At 38.5% G+C, this 19,966-nt stretch overlaps 1 protein-coding gene across 1 annotated transcript; it reads left to right on the top strand.

Annotated features, from left to right (window-relative positions):
* Nucleotides 1–595: 595 nt before the first annotated feature.
* LOC129430029 (verrucotoxin subunit beta-like) lies at nt 596–11,433 on the top strand. The gene is made up of 4 exons (XM_055187033.2): nt 596–703; nt 8,595–10,307; nt 10,400–10,506; nt 10,608–11,433. Exons 1-4 carry the CDS (start codon nt 613–615, stop codon nt 10,929–10,931), a joined length of 2,235 nt encoding a protein of 744 aa, XP_055043008.2. The 5' UTR covers nt 596–612; the 3' UTR covers nt 10,932–11,433.
* Nucleotides 11,434–19,966: the final 8,533 nt, after the last annotated feature.

Genomic DNA, 19,966 nt, shown 5'->3' with positions numbered 1-19,966 from the left:
TAGTTTTTCAGTTTACAAATTACGCCATCCAAATAGGGAATCAGCATGGCACCTGCGCAACTGGCTTCAAAAGGGAATGAGAGATGAGACTCTCATTGGTTTATTGCATGCTATGCCCAAAACACACCCATTACTCATTAGGAGAATATAGGAACAACCCTTTTGGGCTGCGCGCTTAGCGCACAAATAATTTTCCCATCGTTAAATGAGCAAAAGTGGATTTGGACATGCCGATTTAGACTGTGGGCAGTGCGCTTTAGACAATGCGCTTAGATTGTTAAAATAGAGCCCTAAAAATGTGTTGTTTCTATTCATTGTATGATTCACATCATACAAAAATCGCTGCCTTTCTGGACATCTTCTATTGACAATGAACTAAACACTCGTGGCTGCCGCGTACCTTGTGAAACGGCTATAACACAGCCCAAGCTGGGGGCTTAAAGGCCTGTAGTTGTGTAGCTTTGGTCTACCTGTGAAAGATCTTTATTTTTCTGTGATAACTGTGATGCTTTTTGAAAGTGTGGAGTGGCTGGTCACTAAGATATTTTTAGATTAGAACTAATGAACTAATCTCATTCTAACAAACTGTTTTTTCTCTGTTATTTAAGCTCTATGGATTCAGAGACAATTGAAGTGGCAGCTTTAGGAAGACCTCTATATCCTGGAATGCTTTACGACTGCCGCAAGCATTCCTTTATTCCAGGTGCTGTATCTACTAATTATTTATATTTTCTACTATGCTTCACCAATTATCAGTCATATAAAGCATGCAAATATTAAATCATGTAAAGCTTAGGACTCACCAAACACGAACCAGAGTCCCTGAACAATATATCTGGGGTCTCAAAAGTAAGTAATCTCCTCCTTATGAATTTATTCAGATTTTTTGCTATAAGATAAGACCCCCTTTTACAACCAGTGCATATGCAAGGTTGTGCTAACAAATTATTATTGTTATTATTATTATAAAAGGATAAAATGATGAGACGCTGTTTTAATATTTACAGCAAAGCAAATAATTATCAAAGATACAAAGAAGTTGTTAGATCTAAAAAGCAATACAAAATTATAGTTTAACCTAATGCACATTCTTACTCTGGTTTCATTTATTACAATACTGTATGCTCCGAGCCCAGTCTCCTGAAAATGCGTATAAATAGCACGAAGTGTAAAACTCGTGCAATACATACGCCAAATTCCACTTTGGCGTGCAAATGATACGCAAGTCCTTCCCATTCACTTAAACGGGCATCTTTTTTGTCGTTTTATTTATTGGTTTCTCAATTTTCTTGCTTTTTTTACCATTTTCGCTTGGGTTTAGGGTTAGAACAACTTTTTGTTATATACAAAATGACATCCTAACCCAAACCCACAACTCTAACCCCAACTCCAAGCGACCATGGCTTAAATATGGACAAAAACATAGAGAAACCTGTATATTAAATAACCTCATTAAGCAAATCTAAAATCTAACCCTAAACCCAAGTGAAAATGGTTTAAAAAACAGAAAAAAATTGAGAAACCAATAAATAAAACGACAAAAAAGATGCCCCGTTTAAGTGAATGGGAAGGACTTGCGTATCATATGCACGCCAAAGTGGAATTTGGCGTATGTATTGCACGAGTTTTACACTTCGTGCTATTTATACGCATCCTCAGGAGACTGGGTAGGATGTTCCAGGCAGGGTCTTAAACATATTGCAACATGATGTGCACTGTTGTAGGGTTTCAGAAAGTAATACAATTGATTTGTGAACAGGACAGGACATGAATAAGAACAGGACAGAAACATGAATTTTCGAATGACCCTAAAAGTATACACTGTAAAAAATTGCTGTAATTATGCTGGTTGCCAGTAACTGTAGAAGATAAAGACAGAAAATGTTTCATGTTCAATTAACTTTGAACAAACTGTTGCCAGTAAATAACAGAAATGTAAAACCTACAGTACGTTACTGGCAGCTAGTTGCCAGTAATACCCAATAATACTGTAATTTCTACAGATATTTTTTACAGTGTAACTAGCCTACCACTGCTAGGATGGTCAGCTGTCTTTCCTGTATGCTTGTGGCACTGTCTTAGGCAACTCACATAATGGTCATTGCAGTATATTGGCTAGTCAAATCTGTGGTCCGGGTGGATTGGGGGTAATGTGTTACACATAATGTGCATTACTTTTCAGTTAGGTTTTTTCAAACTGGTCAATTAAAGTCCTAAATTAAAATTAATGTAGACAAGCACACTCATGCACAGAAAAAAGCAATACAAACAATGCTATTAAAAATGCTATTAAACAGAGACAGCAGTCCAGAGCTTGACTTAGCAGTCATGTTTACTACAAATCTGCGCTTAAAGTGTGTGACACAACTACATGAGCACTTTGGTTAATGCAGAATAGATGCGATTAAAGTGTTTACATGCCTGTTTATTGCAAAACGCCACATCTTTTACTAGAATTATGCATACTGTGATTATGAGCTTAATAGCATTATCAGCCTGATCGGAAGAGAAATCGTCGTACATATTTTACAAATTGGCTAATTCAAATGAATTTGTACGAAGTTAATCATACCAAAACGTATGATTATCATAAAAAACATTAATGAAACTCCAACCCTAACCCCAATGTCACAGGGTTTTTAAAGCCATTAAACAAAGTAAAGCAGAAAATATCTTTACCTTGTAATTGCTTTTCTTCCTTTGCTTTTCTCTTTTTCTCTTTAGCTCCTAAAAGGTATCGTTTTAATGCCATAGTTTGCCAAACCACCGCAACCTCACTAAAATAAGTCTTGTTTTTATCTTTATTGAAATATGTAACGTAAACATTGCGTTGTCATTTCCAAGCATGCAATGAGACAAACCTCCATAAGCACAATTGCGTCATTAACATTATGCAAATTAGCCCACTCTGGTCTTATTTTGTAATTTGTAATGTTTTATGTCTTTACTTACAGGTAATGTTTTGTATTTATTATCATTTTACTGTAGATTGTTGTGTGGGGAATTTATCCTGTTGTTAAATCAACATATCCTCCAACCCATACGATTGCTGTGGTTATTTGTCCATTTTACCAAATATGACCAATAGATGCATTTACTAAATTAGCGCATCTACCGGCAGCAGGTGAAACTTAATATATTAGGGTATAAAATTATATTTTGGGGTATCATTTTGCTATGATGACATGTACTGGGATAAGATTTTCAATTTAAACCACCAGGATTAATTGTATTTTATTAAACATTACACTATTCAGGCATTTAGTGCAATACCCACCCTGCTGAAAAAACAATAAAACCATTACAGAAAATTCTAATGGTTTCCATTAAAATACCAATAGGAACCATTCGCTTTTACCATTAAAACCACTACACTGTAGTGTGTTTTGGGCCATATTCCATTAGAACCAATAGGCCTTACATATAACCAATAGAACCAATACACACCATTAGAGACCAACAAAAACCAATACTCTGTAGTGCAGGGGTCTCCAACCTTTTTCATTGGAGAGCTACTTTCTAAAAAATAAAAGTGGTCGAGAGCTACTTGTGTCACGTTATACCTAAAACACTGGTCTATTAACTCAGTGTGATTTGAACTCTTTCCTGCCAGCATTTTTTTTTTAAGTTGCCAGCCAGTGCAAGCATTTTTTTATTTTTCACAAAATTGTAATACCTTTCAGAAAATGCTTTTCTTTAAACATAAACATGCGATACATCAAATGAAAGAACACATCCTACAACAACAAAAAAAAAACTTTCATGTTGTCTTTATACTTTTTTATCACCTCTTGTAAGATTCGTCCAAAAATACCACATTTTGAATAAAAAAATCAATTATTAAAGGAACACGCCCACATTTTGGGAATTTAGCTTATTCACCGTATCCCCCAGAGTTAGATAAGTCCATACATACCTCTCTCATCTCCGTGCGTGCTGTAACTCTGTCTGACGCAGCCCCCGCTAGCTTAGCTTAGCACAAAGACTGGAAATGCATGGCTCCAGCTAGTATACTGCTCCCAATAAGTGACAAAATAACGCGATCATTTTCCTATTTGTGTGTTGTGGTTTGTATAGTCAAACCGTGTACAAATAACAAGGTGATATGAGACACAGCGATCTTTTAACAGTATACATACTGAGAACTATATTCTCTGAAGACGAAGCACTGCCGCACGGGCGGAGCGACCCGCACAATTCTGACCGAACTCTCTGCTCCTCACCAGGGGCTTCTCGTGTGCTGCGAGCAGACCACTCCGCCCATGCGGCAGTGCTTCGTCTTCAGAGAATATAGTTCTCAGTATGTATACTGTTAAAAGATCGCTGTGTCTCATATCACCTTGTTATTTGTACACGGTTTGACTATACAAATCACAACACATAAATAGGAAAATGATCGCGTTATTTTGTCACTTATTGGGAGCAGTGTACTGGCTGGAGCCATGCATTTCCAGTCTTTGTGCTGGGCTAGGCTGGCGGGGGCTGCGTCGGACAGAGTTGCAGCGCGCGCGGAGATGGGAGGGGTATGTATGGACTTGTCTGGCTCTGGGGGATGCGGTGAATGGGCTGAATTCCCAAAATGTGGGCGTGTTCCTTTAAAGATCAGATTTAGAAAGATGATCCAAACATAGAGTATTTACTGCTTTTGGATTCATAATAGGGATGTGCATGTATGTCACATGGCTCTCTCGTATCTCTTGACATTTTATGTTTAAATATGAGATGATAACCCATTGAACCTGTGACGACGACTGTATTTTCGTTTTATCAAAAATGAATCCAAAAATGACGGCATCCATTTTAACCATAGTGCCTCGACTCGAGATGTGCACGGATCGTCCGGTTGCCACGGCGCGAGCTGTACAGCGTTGCGCGGATCGTCCGGTTGCCCCGGCGCGGGCTTTAAAGCGTTGCGCCTATCGTCCGGTTGCCGCGGCCCGGGCTTCACAGCATTGCGGAGATCGTCCGGTTGCCGCGGCCCGGGCTTCACAGCATTGCGGAGATCGTCCGGTTGCCGCGGCGCGTGCTTCACAGCGTTGCGCGGATCGTCCGGTTGCCGCGGCGCGTGCTTCACAGCGTTGCGCGGATCGTCCGGTTACCGCGCCGCGGGCTTCACCGCGTTGCGCGGATCGTCCGGCGTGGGTGCGCGGACTTATCTGTTTGTTTTTGAATCATAAATGTTAAATTACTGATGTCATATGATACGCCGGTCTACACAGCTCAACGCGACGTCAAACACGTACCCACAGTCTTTACTACCACAGGCGCTTGTAACACTAACCAGACATCCAATTGCGCCATAACCACAAAAAATAAATAAATAAATAAACCTGCGAGCGAGCTACCTGCAATTAAGACACGAGCTACCAGTAGCTCGCGAGCGACGTGTTGGAGACCCCTGCTGTAGTGTGTTTCGGGCCATATTCCATTTTTTTTCAGCAGGGCATTTATTTATTATATGATATAAACACAGCATACAAAACAGTCACAACTTTTTAAAAATGTACTTAAAATATACCGTGTATATAATAAAATATAAGTGTACCGAGGTCAAACGATCAATTTATTTGAAGAAAAACGCAAAAGTGATGACAATCTGCTGAAAATATTAGATCCGGTGTAGACTGATTTAAAAACTGCTGCCAGAAGAAGTAATAATACGTCATCTATTGATTGTAAAAAGGCATTGGCTCTTGTGTGTTTCATGAGTGATCGCATCATTACGTTAGCTAAGAATGTGAAGCGCTATTGGCTCCTCTGACCGACTACGTCATGCTGGTTTATGCTTGAATGAGATCTGACTGTGCGTTTTGATCTTGAGTTCTTCATATAAAGTAATCGTATGGCTTCAGTTCGCAAGGTTTGCAACGCGAATGGTTTGTAATACTTTTATACTGTTTTATGCAATAAATACCTGACTGTACTTTTACTTGCGTGTTGTGTTTTATATGATTGAGAGGTGGTTGGGTTTAGGGTAAGTGTGGGGTTAGATGCTCCAAAATATCTTTAAAACCATGAATGTTTATGAAACCGTTTCTACATTTATAAATTCATAAAATTAAATGTGTCTTATCTGATGTAAAAGGCAAAAACCTTAAAGCGTAACAACAGGTTGTATTTACAGTTGAAAGAAAAAGTATGTGAACCCTTTGGGCTTACTTGGATTTCTTCATAAATTGGTAATAGATGAAGCTCAGAACACATTTTAAGTCACAACAATAGAGAAACACAGTCTGCTTAAACTAATACCGCACAAACATTATACGTTTTCATGTTTTTATTGAACACAACATGTAAACATTCATAGTGCAGGGTGGAAAAAGTATGTGAAAGCCTAGGCTAATGACTTCTCCAAGAGCTAATTGGAGCCAGGAGTCAGCCAACCTGGGGTCCAATCAATGTGAAGAGATTGGATGTGTTGATTAAAGCTGCCCTGTCCAATAAAAAACACACACCAGTTTTGAGTTTGCTGTTCTGAAGAAGCATTGTCTTATGTGAACCATGCCTCGCACAAAAGAGCTCTCAGAAGACCTACGATCAAGAATTGTTGACTTACATAAAGCTGGAAAGGGCTACAAAAGTATCTATAAAAGTGTTGATGTCCATGTGTCCACGGTAAGACAGATTGTCCACAAATGGATAAAGTTCAGCACTGTTGCTACACTCCATAGGCGTGGTCATCCTGTAAAGATGACTGCAAGAGCACAGCGCAGAATGCTCAATGAGGTGAAGAAGAATCCTAGAGTGTCAGCTAAAGACTTACAGAAATCTGTACATGCTAACATTTTTGTTGACAAATCTACAATAAGGAAAACATTAAACAAGAATGGACTTCATGGGAGGACAACACGGAGGAAGCCACTGCTGTCCAAAAACAACTTTGTAGCACGTTTGAAGTTTGCAAAAGAGCACCTGGATGTAACATAGCACTACTGGCAAAACATTCTGTGGACAGATGAAACCAAAATTGAGTTGTTTGGAAAAAACACACAACGCTATGTGTGGAGAACAAAAGGCACAGCACACCAACATCAAAACCTCATCCCAACTGTGAAATATGGTGGAGGGGGCATCATGGTTTGGGGCTGCTTTGCTGCCTCAGGCCCAGGACAGATTACTGTCATCGATGAAAAAATGAATTCCAAAGTTTATCAAGACATTTTGCAGGTAAACTTAAGACCATCTGTCCGCCAACTGAAGCTTAACAGAGGATGGACGATGCAACAGGACAACGACCCAAAGCAAAGAATTAAATCAACAACAGAATGGCTTCAACAGAAGAAAATACGCCTTCTGGAGTGGCCTAGTCAGAGTCCTGACCTCAACCCAATTGAGATGCTGTGGCATGACCTCAAGGGAGCGATTCACACCAGACATCCGAAGAATATTGCTGAACTGAAACATTGTTGTAAAGAGGAATGGTCCAAAATTTCTCCTGACCGTTGTGTGGGTCTGATCTACAACTATAGGAAACGTTTGGTTAATGTTATTGCTGCCAAAGGAGGGTCAACCAGTTATTAAACACAAAGGTTCACATACTTTTTCCACCCTGCACTATGAATGTTTACATGTTGTGTTCAATAAAAACATGAAAACGTATAATGTTTGTGCGGTATTAGTTTCAGCAGACTGTGTTTCTCTATTGTTGTGACTTAGATGAAGATCCGAACACATTTTATGACCAATTTATGAAGAAATCCAAGTAAGCCCAAAGGGTTCACATTCTTTTTCTTTCAACTGTATAAGCTACTGCCACAAGAGGACACAAATGCCTTAATACGTCACTTTACAGCGTAATAAGGTGTTTGCACAAACGACTTATGAGGTCGTTCTTTTTTGGAGGACAGTCTCTGTTAAATCCCTGTGGGGTTTCACCCACAATCTTTGTGATCCCTATATTAATCAATAAGGTCCCTGTGTATGCTGATCGCATCTATGAGATTTGAGCAACAACAAAATAATTTTATGCATGGAGGGACCTCATCTTGTCGCGGGGCCCCAGGCAATTGCCTGTATTGCCTGTTGGACGGGCCGCCCCTGATTGTACTGCCACAGCTGTATTTAGTATTTTTTCTCTCCTCTGCACCCCCCTCCCACAATGGTTTAAACACAGTATCCTTAAAAAGTGACAATTATTTATATTTTATAAATATAAAATAATTATATTTCAGTTGTTATAAAATGCACATTAGTAAAGATATACATCTATTATACTAATACTATGCTAATTCTTATTTTTAATAATATTATAGTTTTATATACTGTACAAGACTGATGTAAAAAATGTTAGGGAAGTGCAGCTTTGTTTACTGTTTGCACATCATCGTTTTACTGTAGAGTTCCTCTGGTTTCACTGCTTCAAATGTGAATATACAGATTACTGCCACCTGCTGGCACGTGAGAGTTATTTTCTCACGTGTTAAAGCTTAACTTATGCCTATATGCAGCTGACATGCCACAGCCAGCTTTCATCTCTGCAGTTTTTCTTGTTGGTTTGGTGTGTCCTGGGCTTACAGTGCTGTACGTGTATAGATCAACAACAGTAGGCTACTGTACATAACATACTCATATGTTAAAGCACTTCCTCATTCCAGGTGTTACACTGTGGGATAAAAAGTCATTAAAGGATGATTTGGACATCCGCTCACAGCCCCAAACTGATTTGAAGTTTAGTAGCTCTGACTCTATCTCTGATAAGTGCAGTCTTCTGGATGTAAGTGCCTCTCTGCAGGCCAGCTTCATGAGTGGGCTGGTGAAGGTTGAAGGATCTGCCAAGTATCTGCGTGACACCAAATCCTCAAACCAACAGTCCAGAGTAACAATGCATTACAGAGAAACCACAAAATTTGAACAGCTCACTATGACCCAGCTGAGCCATTTCACCTACCATCAGTTATTTGAGCAGAAAACCGCGACTCATGTGGTCACAGCTGTGCTGTATGGAGCTAATGCCTTCTTGGTGTTTGATCGGACATTTTCAGACGATGAAACCAAACAGGATATTGAGGGAGAACTGGATGTCATGGTCAAGAGCTTCCCTGGATTTTCTATTGGAGGAAAAGGAGACGTTAAAATGACAGATGAAGAGAAGAAAAAGGCTGAAAAAATTAGCTGCACATTTCATGGTGACTTTCATCTTGAGCAGAACCCCACCACATACATAGAGGCCCTGCAGGTGTACCAGCAGCTGCCCACCTTGCTGAACAAAAATAACGGGATTGGGGTTCCATTAAAAATCTGGCTCTATCCTCTATCTCTGTTAGATAAACAAGCAGCTCGGCTGGTGAGAGAAATCAGCACAAGTCTGGTTTCTAACACTAAAGCTGTAATGGAGAGTCTGGAAGAAGCAAAGAGGAGATCCAACGACCTGATCAGAAAAGCACAGATAAATGTTTTCAGTAACATTGATGAAAGGGTTCGCACATTTCAGAGCTCATTAAGCATTTACACGCTTGCGTTACAGAAGGAACTGTGCAATGTGCTACCTGATATTCAAGGAGGAGGAAAGCCGGAGGAGTCACTGGAAGATATCCTGAAGATTTACAACGAATCCCCTTTTAATGCAAGCAGTCTTAACCAGTGGTTAGATAACCCAAAGTCTGAACTTGACCTCTTGAGTTCCTACACCAAATCTCTGAAGGGGATCAGAACTGAAGACTCAGAAGGATTGAAAACCATCCTCCTTAATCCTGATATTGAGGTAGTGGTGTGTTTGAACTTTACATCTCTGAAGTATGAAGACCCATATCTTTCAAACCTGAATGTCTTCCTCAAATCTAAGCAGTTTAATGAGCTTGATGGAAAAATAAACTTACCTTTGCAAACTAAACCATCTGACACAAAGTGGTTTGAAGATTCAGATACCATCGTAAAGATGAGAGAGAACTTATCTCAAATCAAAAGATTCTCAGAAGCCAATAAAAATAATAAGAGAATGTGCTTCATTATTTCTGCCATCTCTGATCCCTCCAGTCCAGGCTCCTCCATCTATCTGTATGAAAAAGGCAAATTGACAAACCCACAGTTTCAGCCTTTAGTGTCCAAACTGCCTGCACCTAAAGTAATCATCGAGGGAAACACAGTGTCCATTATTATGTCGAAGTCCCCAGCTGAAAAAATAGAACAATACAGAGTGGAGTACAAGGAGGAAAAACCAGAAAAGAAGGAAGATTGGGTTGTCAAAAACACAACTGATGAAAACTTTACTCTGACTGGATTGGAGTATGGAAAAGAGTACCTGGTCCGCTACAGGATAGTGGGTGAAGTGGAAGTGAGTGAAGCCAGTGATACTGCCTGTCTTTCTTTAGGTAAATATGATCTGCACATTTGTTACAAATTAATTCACTCAAAAAATTTTATATTTTACTTTATATATTCTCTCATTGTGTATTTCTGTTAGCTGATTCAGCTCTACCTGTGATTGTGGGTGGGTCAGGAGGTGATCCATTCTCCTTTATCAGTAATAATGAAAATACAGTTAAGAGGATCAGCATTTCTTATGCCACGGTTTGTGAATTTTTTTAGTCTATTATTTATCATTTGTGATCATCAAAATATTTAGCACACTTTTTTATTTTATACATGCATGTTTTTTTTGTGATCCCCAGGATACCTTCTGCACAATGGAGGTGACATTAAATAATGGACAGATGATTACCCGTGGTACACAGAAAGCCAATACAGAAAAAGACATTATCTTTGAAGAAGATGATGAAATCACCAAAGCAACGTTGTGGCCAAATCCTAAGAAAAACAGAGTTGCTGGTTTGGAATTTGAAGTTCAAAAAAGTGATGGTAAACCTGCAACATACTGTATTAAGTGTAAGCAGCTGGGAGAGCCTGTTAATATTAATGTGAAATCAGGAACATTTTATGGCATTACAGGGAGAAGTGGAGAGCAAATTGATGCTCTGGGTCTCTACTTTATTTAAATGTGTCCAACTATGGTGACAGCATCCAGATTACAAAAATATTTTCTTCTTCAAAAAGTGTATTTAGCAAATTTAATAAGTATGTAAGACTACAATGTTGTCACAAGTTCGCATTAACATGTAATCAATAGAGTAATGAGATTTGGGGTGCTGTCCAAGGGGAGGTAATGTTAGCCCGAACCCAGAGCACCTTCCCCTCTTGATGCTAAAATAGATGTACCAGCAGATAGTAAGGATGGGGTGGAGGAGGGATGCTACAAAAAACTATCATGGGACAGAGGTGAGGGACGGCTATCTAAAAATCAGTTTTAGTTGGACTACTGATTTTTTTTTTTTTTTTTTGAGTTAAATGGTACAATAGTCAATTGTTGTCTATTTTTGTCAAAATGTATCATTCAATTATTAAGCAGTAATCGTTTTGAGGTTATTAATCCAATGCTGATGTATTTAGATTTTATTCAATTTATGATCTTGTGAAAGTACATAATGTGAAATAAAGAGCTTGACCTAATTAGATTTTTCATTTTTGTTTTACGAAAATCAGTTTGTACTCCAGATGATGTTTTATTCTAGTTCTAAACATTTAAAGGCGCTTTTCTATTGCATAGTACCCCACGGTTTGGTTTAGTTTAGGTCGGGTCAGCTTACTTTTGGGAGCTTTTCCATTGGGTGCAGTACGTAGTACCTGATCATTTTTTTAGTACCACCTCGGTTGGGGTTCCAAGGGATCCGAGCTTATACCAAACGTGACGTGAAAACGCTGCAAATCACTGATTGGAGAGAATCGTCACTACCAGCGTCATCGCTATAATGTAAAGATTAGCTTTACCTTAGTGCTAGCTTGTGCTGTCTAGAGCAAACATGTTGTCATCTGTGCTCTGCTATAAGTTCCCAAACTCACTTTAACTCAGGTTGAAAACCAGGAACACCATACCAGTTTTTTTCCAGACTTGCAGTTTGTAGTGGCACATTTGCAACACACGTGCGCATTATATGTGTGTATATGCAACTTAAGTGAGGCTCAGCGGAGTGCGTCGACTGACGACGCCACTGGTGTTTGTACAGAAACTGTCATGTGATACAGAGGTATTGATAAACGCAATGTGCAAACATCTTTGTGGAGGTGGATTTAGATTTTGTGGCGGACTGAGAAATAATTAAATGTATGGGGATGTTTAGCATTCCAACGATGCTCTCACTTGTATGATACAGCAGCAGGCAGCGCAAATATAACGACATGCCTATAATCCCTCCTACTGCGAAGTGTTACTAAACTCGATGGAAAAGCTAACCAAGCCAAAGTGAGGGGAGCCTGCTGACATAGGCTTAACTTATAACTTTCTTCTATACATTACATTATTACTACGCTCGCTAATACAGTTCCATCTTAGCTGCTGTACTCTGCTACTTATGTTGTCCACCTAAAAAAACTTTTTTACAAATTTGTTAAACTGTCTTTATATACCAATACATAATTAAAATGTAAGTACTCTGAAAAAGAGAGTATAAAACTCGAGTGTCTGTAGAAAAACACAGCTAATTTTTCCATTTGGGACGAAACAAATGATTGGCTTACGCGACTGTCACTCTCTCTCTCGCGGCCATGGCACCACCCCTGTTGCTACGGGATCTGCTCAGACATGCGCACACCCGATTGATTTGAACGTGCACGAGGCACTCTAGGAGCAGGGCCGGATTAACCATACGGGCAACTGGGCAATTGCCCAGGGGCCCAAGACCTCCAAAGGGCCCCGGGCAGCAAGGGCACGAGCAAAATACTGTATCTGGTAATCTCCCGCTGGCCGCTTTAAATTAAACAAACTGTCAACACGGGCTTTTGCGCTCAATGCGCTGCAAAGAGAGACGCTGCGCTGCCTGACTTTGAACGTGAGTTGAGAGCGGTTGAGAGTCAGTCTCATGCGGACTGACCAATGAAGAGAGGGCCTCAAGTTAAGACCCTCTTCTCATTGGTCAGTCCGCATGAGGTGGGCAGAGCCATAGGTGGGTAAAAGGTTCGCCGAGCGTTACGTGACGCAAGCCGTTGCTACAACAGAAAAAAAATGAGACATGGAGAAGCGGGAGCGCGAAGCGGAAATTAAAGAAGGAAAAGGACATCAGAAACGCAGAAAATGTAAAGTATAAACAGTGGTGTAGTCTACGTGATACGCAGGTATCTGCGCTCTGATCGGCATATGAAATCAAATTACTATAGGGGCGCGAAAGAACCCACAGCCGAGTGACAGCAAAGTACCGGGAGAGCGATTCCAGTTATCACATGGAGAAATCTGCTTTGAATCGCTCTCGCGGTACTTTGACATTACCAAGCGGTCTGCTTAGCGCCAAATGAAGTCGAACCTGCAGTGTAGCTGCTCACGTGACACTGTAAACAAACCGACCATGTGGAGAGTTGAACAAGTGGAGCAGTGCACAACATAAATCCAGAGAGTTCACAACACACATGTGAGTAAACAACATTTAAATCATCAGTCCAGTTTATTACTATCTGGAGGTAAGGCTCCAATAAAATAAGCCGGTGTTTATGTCCTGATGGTTTTTAGCCGCCTTCCAGCATGTGTGCTTGTGCTTCACAGTGTTAAACTTACTTTCTCTGTGTTCATTTATATCTACGTTCAAGATGTAGCCTATATGATCTTAAACTTCTGTGAGGAAATTCATGTCTGCGTTGATGTTCAGTTTAGACTTGCAAATTAAAGATCATTTTCTTCACTTTGGTTTGGGTGTCTAATATTAGGCTATATGATGGTCTTGTAATAGTAATTAAGTAAAAGCCTATTTTCATTTTTAGACACTAAAAAAAGGATATGCAAAAAAATAAGCTTTTTATATCAATGACTATGCAAATTAGAGTTTATCCATGGTCATCTTAAATGTGTATTAATTAAAAAGTTCTGTTAAGTGAGCTTCCGTCAACGACGAGGACAACTCAGCTAAGTTAGCAAGGACTTTTCTACACCGCCAGCTTACTTTTACAGCCCGGAGATTATACAGATGCTGATGTGTTTTGTTTTCATAGTATCATATGTGAGTGAATGTCTTTGATAGGGGACATAGTAGTGCATTTGTATGAGCATTTAAATATTTGTAAATCAAAATACACCTGATGACAGTTAGAATTTGAAGTATTGAGTATATTTACTGTATATTACAGTAATATATTCTGTACATGACCATATTATGGTGATCCTGGGGTCGTGATGATGGGGCCCTTGAATATTGTTGCCCAGAGTATAACAAAGTGTTAATCTGGCCCTGTCTAGGAGGAGTGAAAGTACAGCAGAGAAAGAGCATTCAGAACTCACAGTACCTGCATATGCAGTCAGCGAAGGCAAAAAAAGAAATAAACGAAGAAATCAAACGAGATTAAATATCGCTTGGCTTTTCCTCGAGTAGACAATGCGGCAGCAGTATTGTCTCCGGAGTGTAGTCCCCATCAGAGTCAACAATGCTTTCATCACGGAAACTCTTCCATGCAAAACACCGTTTATGTTATGAATCTTCCACAAAATTCACCTTCATAACAGTGTAACTGACGGTAATAAAAAACCTTGTATCAATGCAATCTGTTTTTAGCTTTGTCTTATAAATATAACTAGCTTGTTTGTTACCGAATCAAACTAAATTTTTTTAAACTTTACCAGTATCGAAATGCTAGCTTAATAGTGAGTACTAAAAGCCATCCTATTTGTTTATATACATAGTGATAAAGTTAGGTGTATTATTACATGTGATTGTGACATGATGTTACTACATGCACCGCGCTCCTTCCTCTCCGCTCGTCTGAGGTAAATGCTTCTCCATGTGTTTTGTGTATTGGCGGCGTGGCTTTAGAAGAAACCCAGAAGGGAGGGGGTGGAGTGAATGGAAAAATGAGCTGTGTTTAAAGCGTAACTAAACCCCTGGTCAGAGCCTGACTCCACCCACTGGCAATATTTGAAAAATGCAAGAAAAGTGGGCAGATCCCAACGGAGATAGAGGGGACGAACTAAGCTCGTACCAAGTGTGTGGTGAGATCGTAACAAGGGCGTGGGGAGCTTGAACCTGCTTACGTCAAGAGTTACTTTTTGGACCCAACATCCAATAGGAAAATCCAACTGCAGTAGCCACCGTTCAACCTGAAGAGGGCAGCACTCAGACGTTTTTACACCATATATTGTAGTATTGAAACACTTTATATCCAAATGTCAAAAAACTTACTAAAATCAATGAAGAGCACTAATAAAGCATCATTCTTACAGATCATTAACTAAAAAAAGTTGGTTAAGGGTTTAGTTACTCTTTAAAACAGTCGTGAGAGGTTTATAGACACTCAATTTTTATACTTAAGACAGTTAAAACTAATTTGTAAAAAAGTTTTTTTAGCTAATTCCTGCCTTTTATCAATGGAAAGCTGTTTTGAAACAATTAAACAATTGTAAAAGCGCTATATAAATAAAATCGAATTATATTGTTTGATTAACATAATGGACAAACATATAAGCAGATTTCTTGAGCGTACTGCCATTTTAACACGGGATAAGCACAAACCATACTAACACACACAAACTGTTTACCGTTCACTTTAAGACATAACTGACTGTTTTATGAGAATACTTGGTATTTCGAGATAATTTTGAATCTCACAAACAGAATCTCGCATATACAGATTATGTGTCTGCATGCTTTTTGAAACTTGCATTTCCGTGGGTGCGCTTATGTGTGTGTGTGTGTGTGTGTGTGTGTGTGTGTGTGTGTGTGCGCGTGTGTCTGCATCACTGTCTGTGCACAGAAAACAGCTCACTTTAACGTAGTCTTGTGCTCAAATTGTTTAAAATCGCTTGAATGTTACCATTTGCAAGGTTTAGAAACACGTCCACTGATAAACTTTCTATATAATTATTTATTTCTGAAGGATGTGTATTTGAGCAATTTTTATTAAAGAGATTATTATAATTTATGGGTGATTTCTTCGGCTTTTTCACAAAAAATTGTTTGTCTTTCTTTGACTGCAGGTGGGCCAGCCGTCAATCTGAGTGGCCCAGTGCCACCCTGGCCCTTATGTAGCCTTGCCACTGGTGTAACACAGTCCTTTAATTGACGAAACACTTGTGACTTCTGCACTAAAGGTTGAAAAAGTTATCCCCTTAAAATTAATATTACATATGACAAACTAAAAATAACCAGTGATGCACCAAATTCTGTATTCTTGGCGAAAACAAGTTTTTGTATAAATGCATTATTATTAGACTTTTTTGTTTTATTAATTTAATGAATCTGAGTTGGACTACAAACCAGACCAAAATGACATGAATCGGTTTTCAGGCCAAAAGAAAAGAAACGCTGAAATTTCAGTGCATAACACGCATTCTGTTAGCTGTAGTTTTGCAGGGGTTTCAAATAGCAGAAACTTGGAAAGTTCACCATCTGTATACACAATCCATGGTATAAACTACATATGTTGGAAAACAAAACATGAAGAAATAAAATATTTGAATGCAAAATGAAAAGAGGGAACCAAACTCCACCAGACACAGTAATTTGTCTCACACACAGGGCAATGATAGGTTATGGGTTAATTTGTACTTCGTGCAGAGATGGAAACTCGAGACCTGCAACTTGGATTAGAGTTGCACTTAAGTCACAAAAAAAAGAATTAAAACTTGATTTGGACAGCAGACTCGAGACTTGACTTGGACTTGTAAAAATATTTTCACATTTTACTACCCCACATGACATCATAATACTAGGGATGGACTGAATGTTCAGCTACAGTTTAGGCTAATCAAGGTCTAAAGTGTTACTAGAAAGCTACAGTATAGGCAGGTGAGGTTTAATTAGGGTTAATGCTAAAATCTGCAGGACTGCAGCTCTCCAGGACTGACGTTCGCCACCCCTGAACTAGATGCTAAAGTTGGTAGATAAAAGGCGTAGCTTGAGCATGGGGGGCCAGATTGGTTTATCATTAAATAGATACCAGAACATGTGCTATGATTTTTACAGCAAACTGACAAACTTTATGATTCCATTCAAATACAGATACAAATGATTCTGAGATTGTTACAGATACAGATACAAATACTGACTCCGTTGCACACCCCAATCATTGACTATAGTAAACTGTGGTAAAATTCTTAGAAAAATGTGTTAAAAAATACTGTATTAAGGTACAAAAACAAAATACAGATTATTATATCACACTATAGTAATTATTTTGTTTTAATATCAAGCATAACACAAAATGGCATGTTTAAAATCTGTTTAATGAAAAGGTTAATTGGAATCCATGCTTTGTTCATGATTATGAGGACTGTGAATTACTATAAATTACAATTTATAATGTGAATGCGGTGATATATGTCATGTAATGTGATTTTTCACATTTATACTCTATATTTATATATATATATATATATATATATATATATATATATATATATATATATATATATATATATATATATATATATATAACATCAAAATGCTGTATTTTTTAAAAACATTGAATTAAAATTAGTACAAATAAGGAATAAATTCACTGATACTAAAATAATATGGGGTGGGGACTTTAACTCTGTACATAATGGAATAATGGATAGATGGCCATCAAAACATGATGTTAATGCTGAAATAAGCAATGTGTGCTTTCGTTTAGGGTTAATAGATATTTGGCGCCGTAAAAATCCAAAGATTCTATTCAATCTGTTTCCATAGAGCCTTTCATCTTGACAGATCATAAAGCAAACAGAGGTTACTGGAAGCTCAATAAGACACTTTTAGAAAACGAAACATTTAATTTGAAAGTAATAGAAATTGTTGACCGGTATTGGGCTCAGGCTAAAGTTATGAATACATTTGGTAAATATTGGGAACTCACTAAATATGAAATAAGGAATTTAGCCATTTCAATAGGGAAAACACTTGCTTCTGCTAAAAGACAGAAAGAATGTAAAATTATAAAAGAAATTATGGAGCTCTCTTGTAAAGGAACCTTAAATGCCAAAGAATTATTAAAATTATCATCATTACAAACTGATTTGGATACTATTTATGAAGAGAAAGCTAGAGGAGCATTTACAAGATCAAGGCAAATGTGGCTCGAACAGGGGGAAAAGAATACAAAGTATTTTTTTAACTTAGAAAAGAGAAATGGAGAGATGTCTTCAATTAATAGACTATTAATAAATAATACTGTGTCAGAGGATTATAAAGAAGTATCCCAACATGTTACTCAGTTTTATAAACATCTCTACACCTCTAATTTAGTCACTAATGATATGGATACATTTCTGGCCAATGTGGGTCAAATAAAAACTGTTAGTAAGGATTTCAAATTATTCTGTGATGAAGAAATACAATTGGACGAAATTAAAGAAAGTATTGGGAATTTGAAAGATAATCGGTCTCCAGGTAACGATGGACTTCTTAGTGAATTCTATAAGGTTTTTAGAGATAAGTTAGCACCGTTTTTGCTTGCAGTATATAAGTCTTATCACCCTGCTAGACGGGGAGGGGCCAAAGCACATTACATTGTCTGACATTGTTTTTACAATTTCACACACCTCTTTAACATTATCTTTGGTGATCTCCGACTGGCGGAGTCTGGTGTCACTAGTGCCAACGTGTATAACAATCGTAGAAAAACTTACATTTAGCATTAGCCAGCACTTTAAGTTTGGATGTAATGTCAGACACTCTGGCTCCCCATATACATTTGACTATGGTGGCTGGTGCCTCAATGTTCACGTTCCTGAGAATAGAATCACCTATAACTATGCCACTTGTAACAGACGTCTCAGCTGGTGTGCTGCTGAGAGGGAAGAATCTGTTTGAAATTATGGTGTGTGGTGGATGCAGTTTACAACTATCCCACCTGACAGTCACCCAGTTAATCAACTGCCTTGACTCTGATGTCGTAACCAAGCCATGTGCATTACAAGTAACACTAGGTGCATCCAAAACAGTTTCTAGCGTTCGGATGCACGCTTCTAGTTTTGCAACATTCTCCATCAGCCTTACTACTTTATTACACTTAGCGCATGTAAAACCTTCTTTGCTGACAGAAGAAGCTAACTATACATGTGGCATGAAATGCAGGTTACAATAACAAGCGGAGTCTTACCGCTTTCATGCCGGGCGGTGGAGTTTCCGTTCATCCGAACACAGTCCGTGAAGCTGCATTGCGTGGGAAACTGTTGCCAGGGTGATGTTAGGCACGCTGTGCATCACGTTGGATCTATGATAGCAGGGCAGCAGCTTTTCCACAGCTTCGTGTTTTGGTGAGCACAGGTCTGAAAAACATACATTGAATAAATCCACCATTAGATTGGCAAGGAGAGCAGATTCACATTAAACGGACAGTGTAAACAAATGCTAATGTAAGCCGGCACCGTTTGGTGACGCTAGCAGACTATATGCTTACACTGGGCGTTACTAGTTATACATCGTTATGTTTAGAAATACTATTCGATTACATAATTCACTGTATTGTTCACATTGATGCCCTATTGTATCACAGGAACAAACCTGGACTTTTAAATACATGAAGTTTACATAGTTGATTGGAAATGTATTTTCTTTCATTTTGTTACTGTGTTCTTTTTGAAAAAAGTATGATTTTGAAAAAAGTCAGATTTTTATTTAATATGTCCGCTTTAAATCACATACAAAAAGCAACCATAAACGTAACGTTAGCTTACACACTCCTTTTTCATCAAAGCATAATTATCCAGTAGTGTTATGCACAACCATGCTATAGTTAGTCACTATATAGTTAAGCAACTAGTAAACTTTGAGTCCACACCATAGATTCTATAGATTTAAAAAAAAAATGCTGAATTACCTGTAGAGAAGATAGAAAGCAGGGAACTTCGGCGTCTCTTGAGCCTCATGAGCTTGTTCCATCTTGGAAAACTACTCCAATGTTGACTTTGGTCTTGTTGTCGTTTTACATCTATTTTTCACTTCCTTGCCGACTCATTTTAATGTCTTCGAGAATAGGTCTTCAACAGGCTTTCAAATCTGCATCTCAAACTAAAGCA

Source organism: Misgurnus anguillicaudatus, chromosome 19, assembly GCF_027580225.2.
Source record: "Misgurnus anguillicaudatus chromosome 19, ASM2758022v2, whole genome shotgun sequence".
Classification (NCBI taxonomy): domain Eukaryota; kingdom Metazoa; phylum Chordata; class Actinopteri; order Cypriniformes; family Cobitidae; genus Misgurnus; species Misgurnus anguillicaudatus.
This window is presented reverse-complemented; position numbering and strand designations above follow the sequence as displayed.

Coding starts and splice junctions, on each gene's coding strand:
- LOC129430029 (XM_055187033.2), top strand. CDS start 613: ATGGATTCAGAGACAATTGAAGTGGCAGCTTTAGGAAGACCTCTATAT. Junction 704..8,594: donor CAAGCATTCCTTTATTCCAG/GTGCTGTATCTA, acceptor TCCTCATTCCAG/GTGTTACACTGTGGGATAAA. Junction 10,507..10,607: donor TCAGCATTTCTTATGCCACG/GTTTGTGAATTT, acceptor TGTGATCCCCAG/GATACCTTCTGCACAATGGA.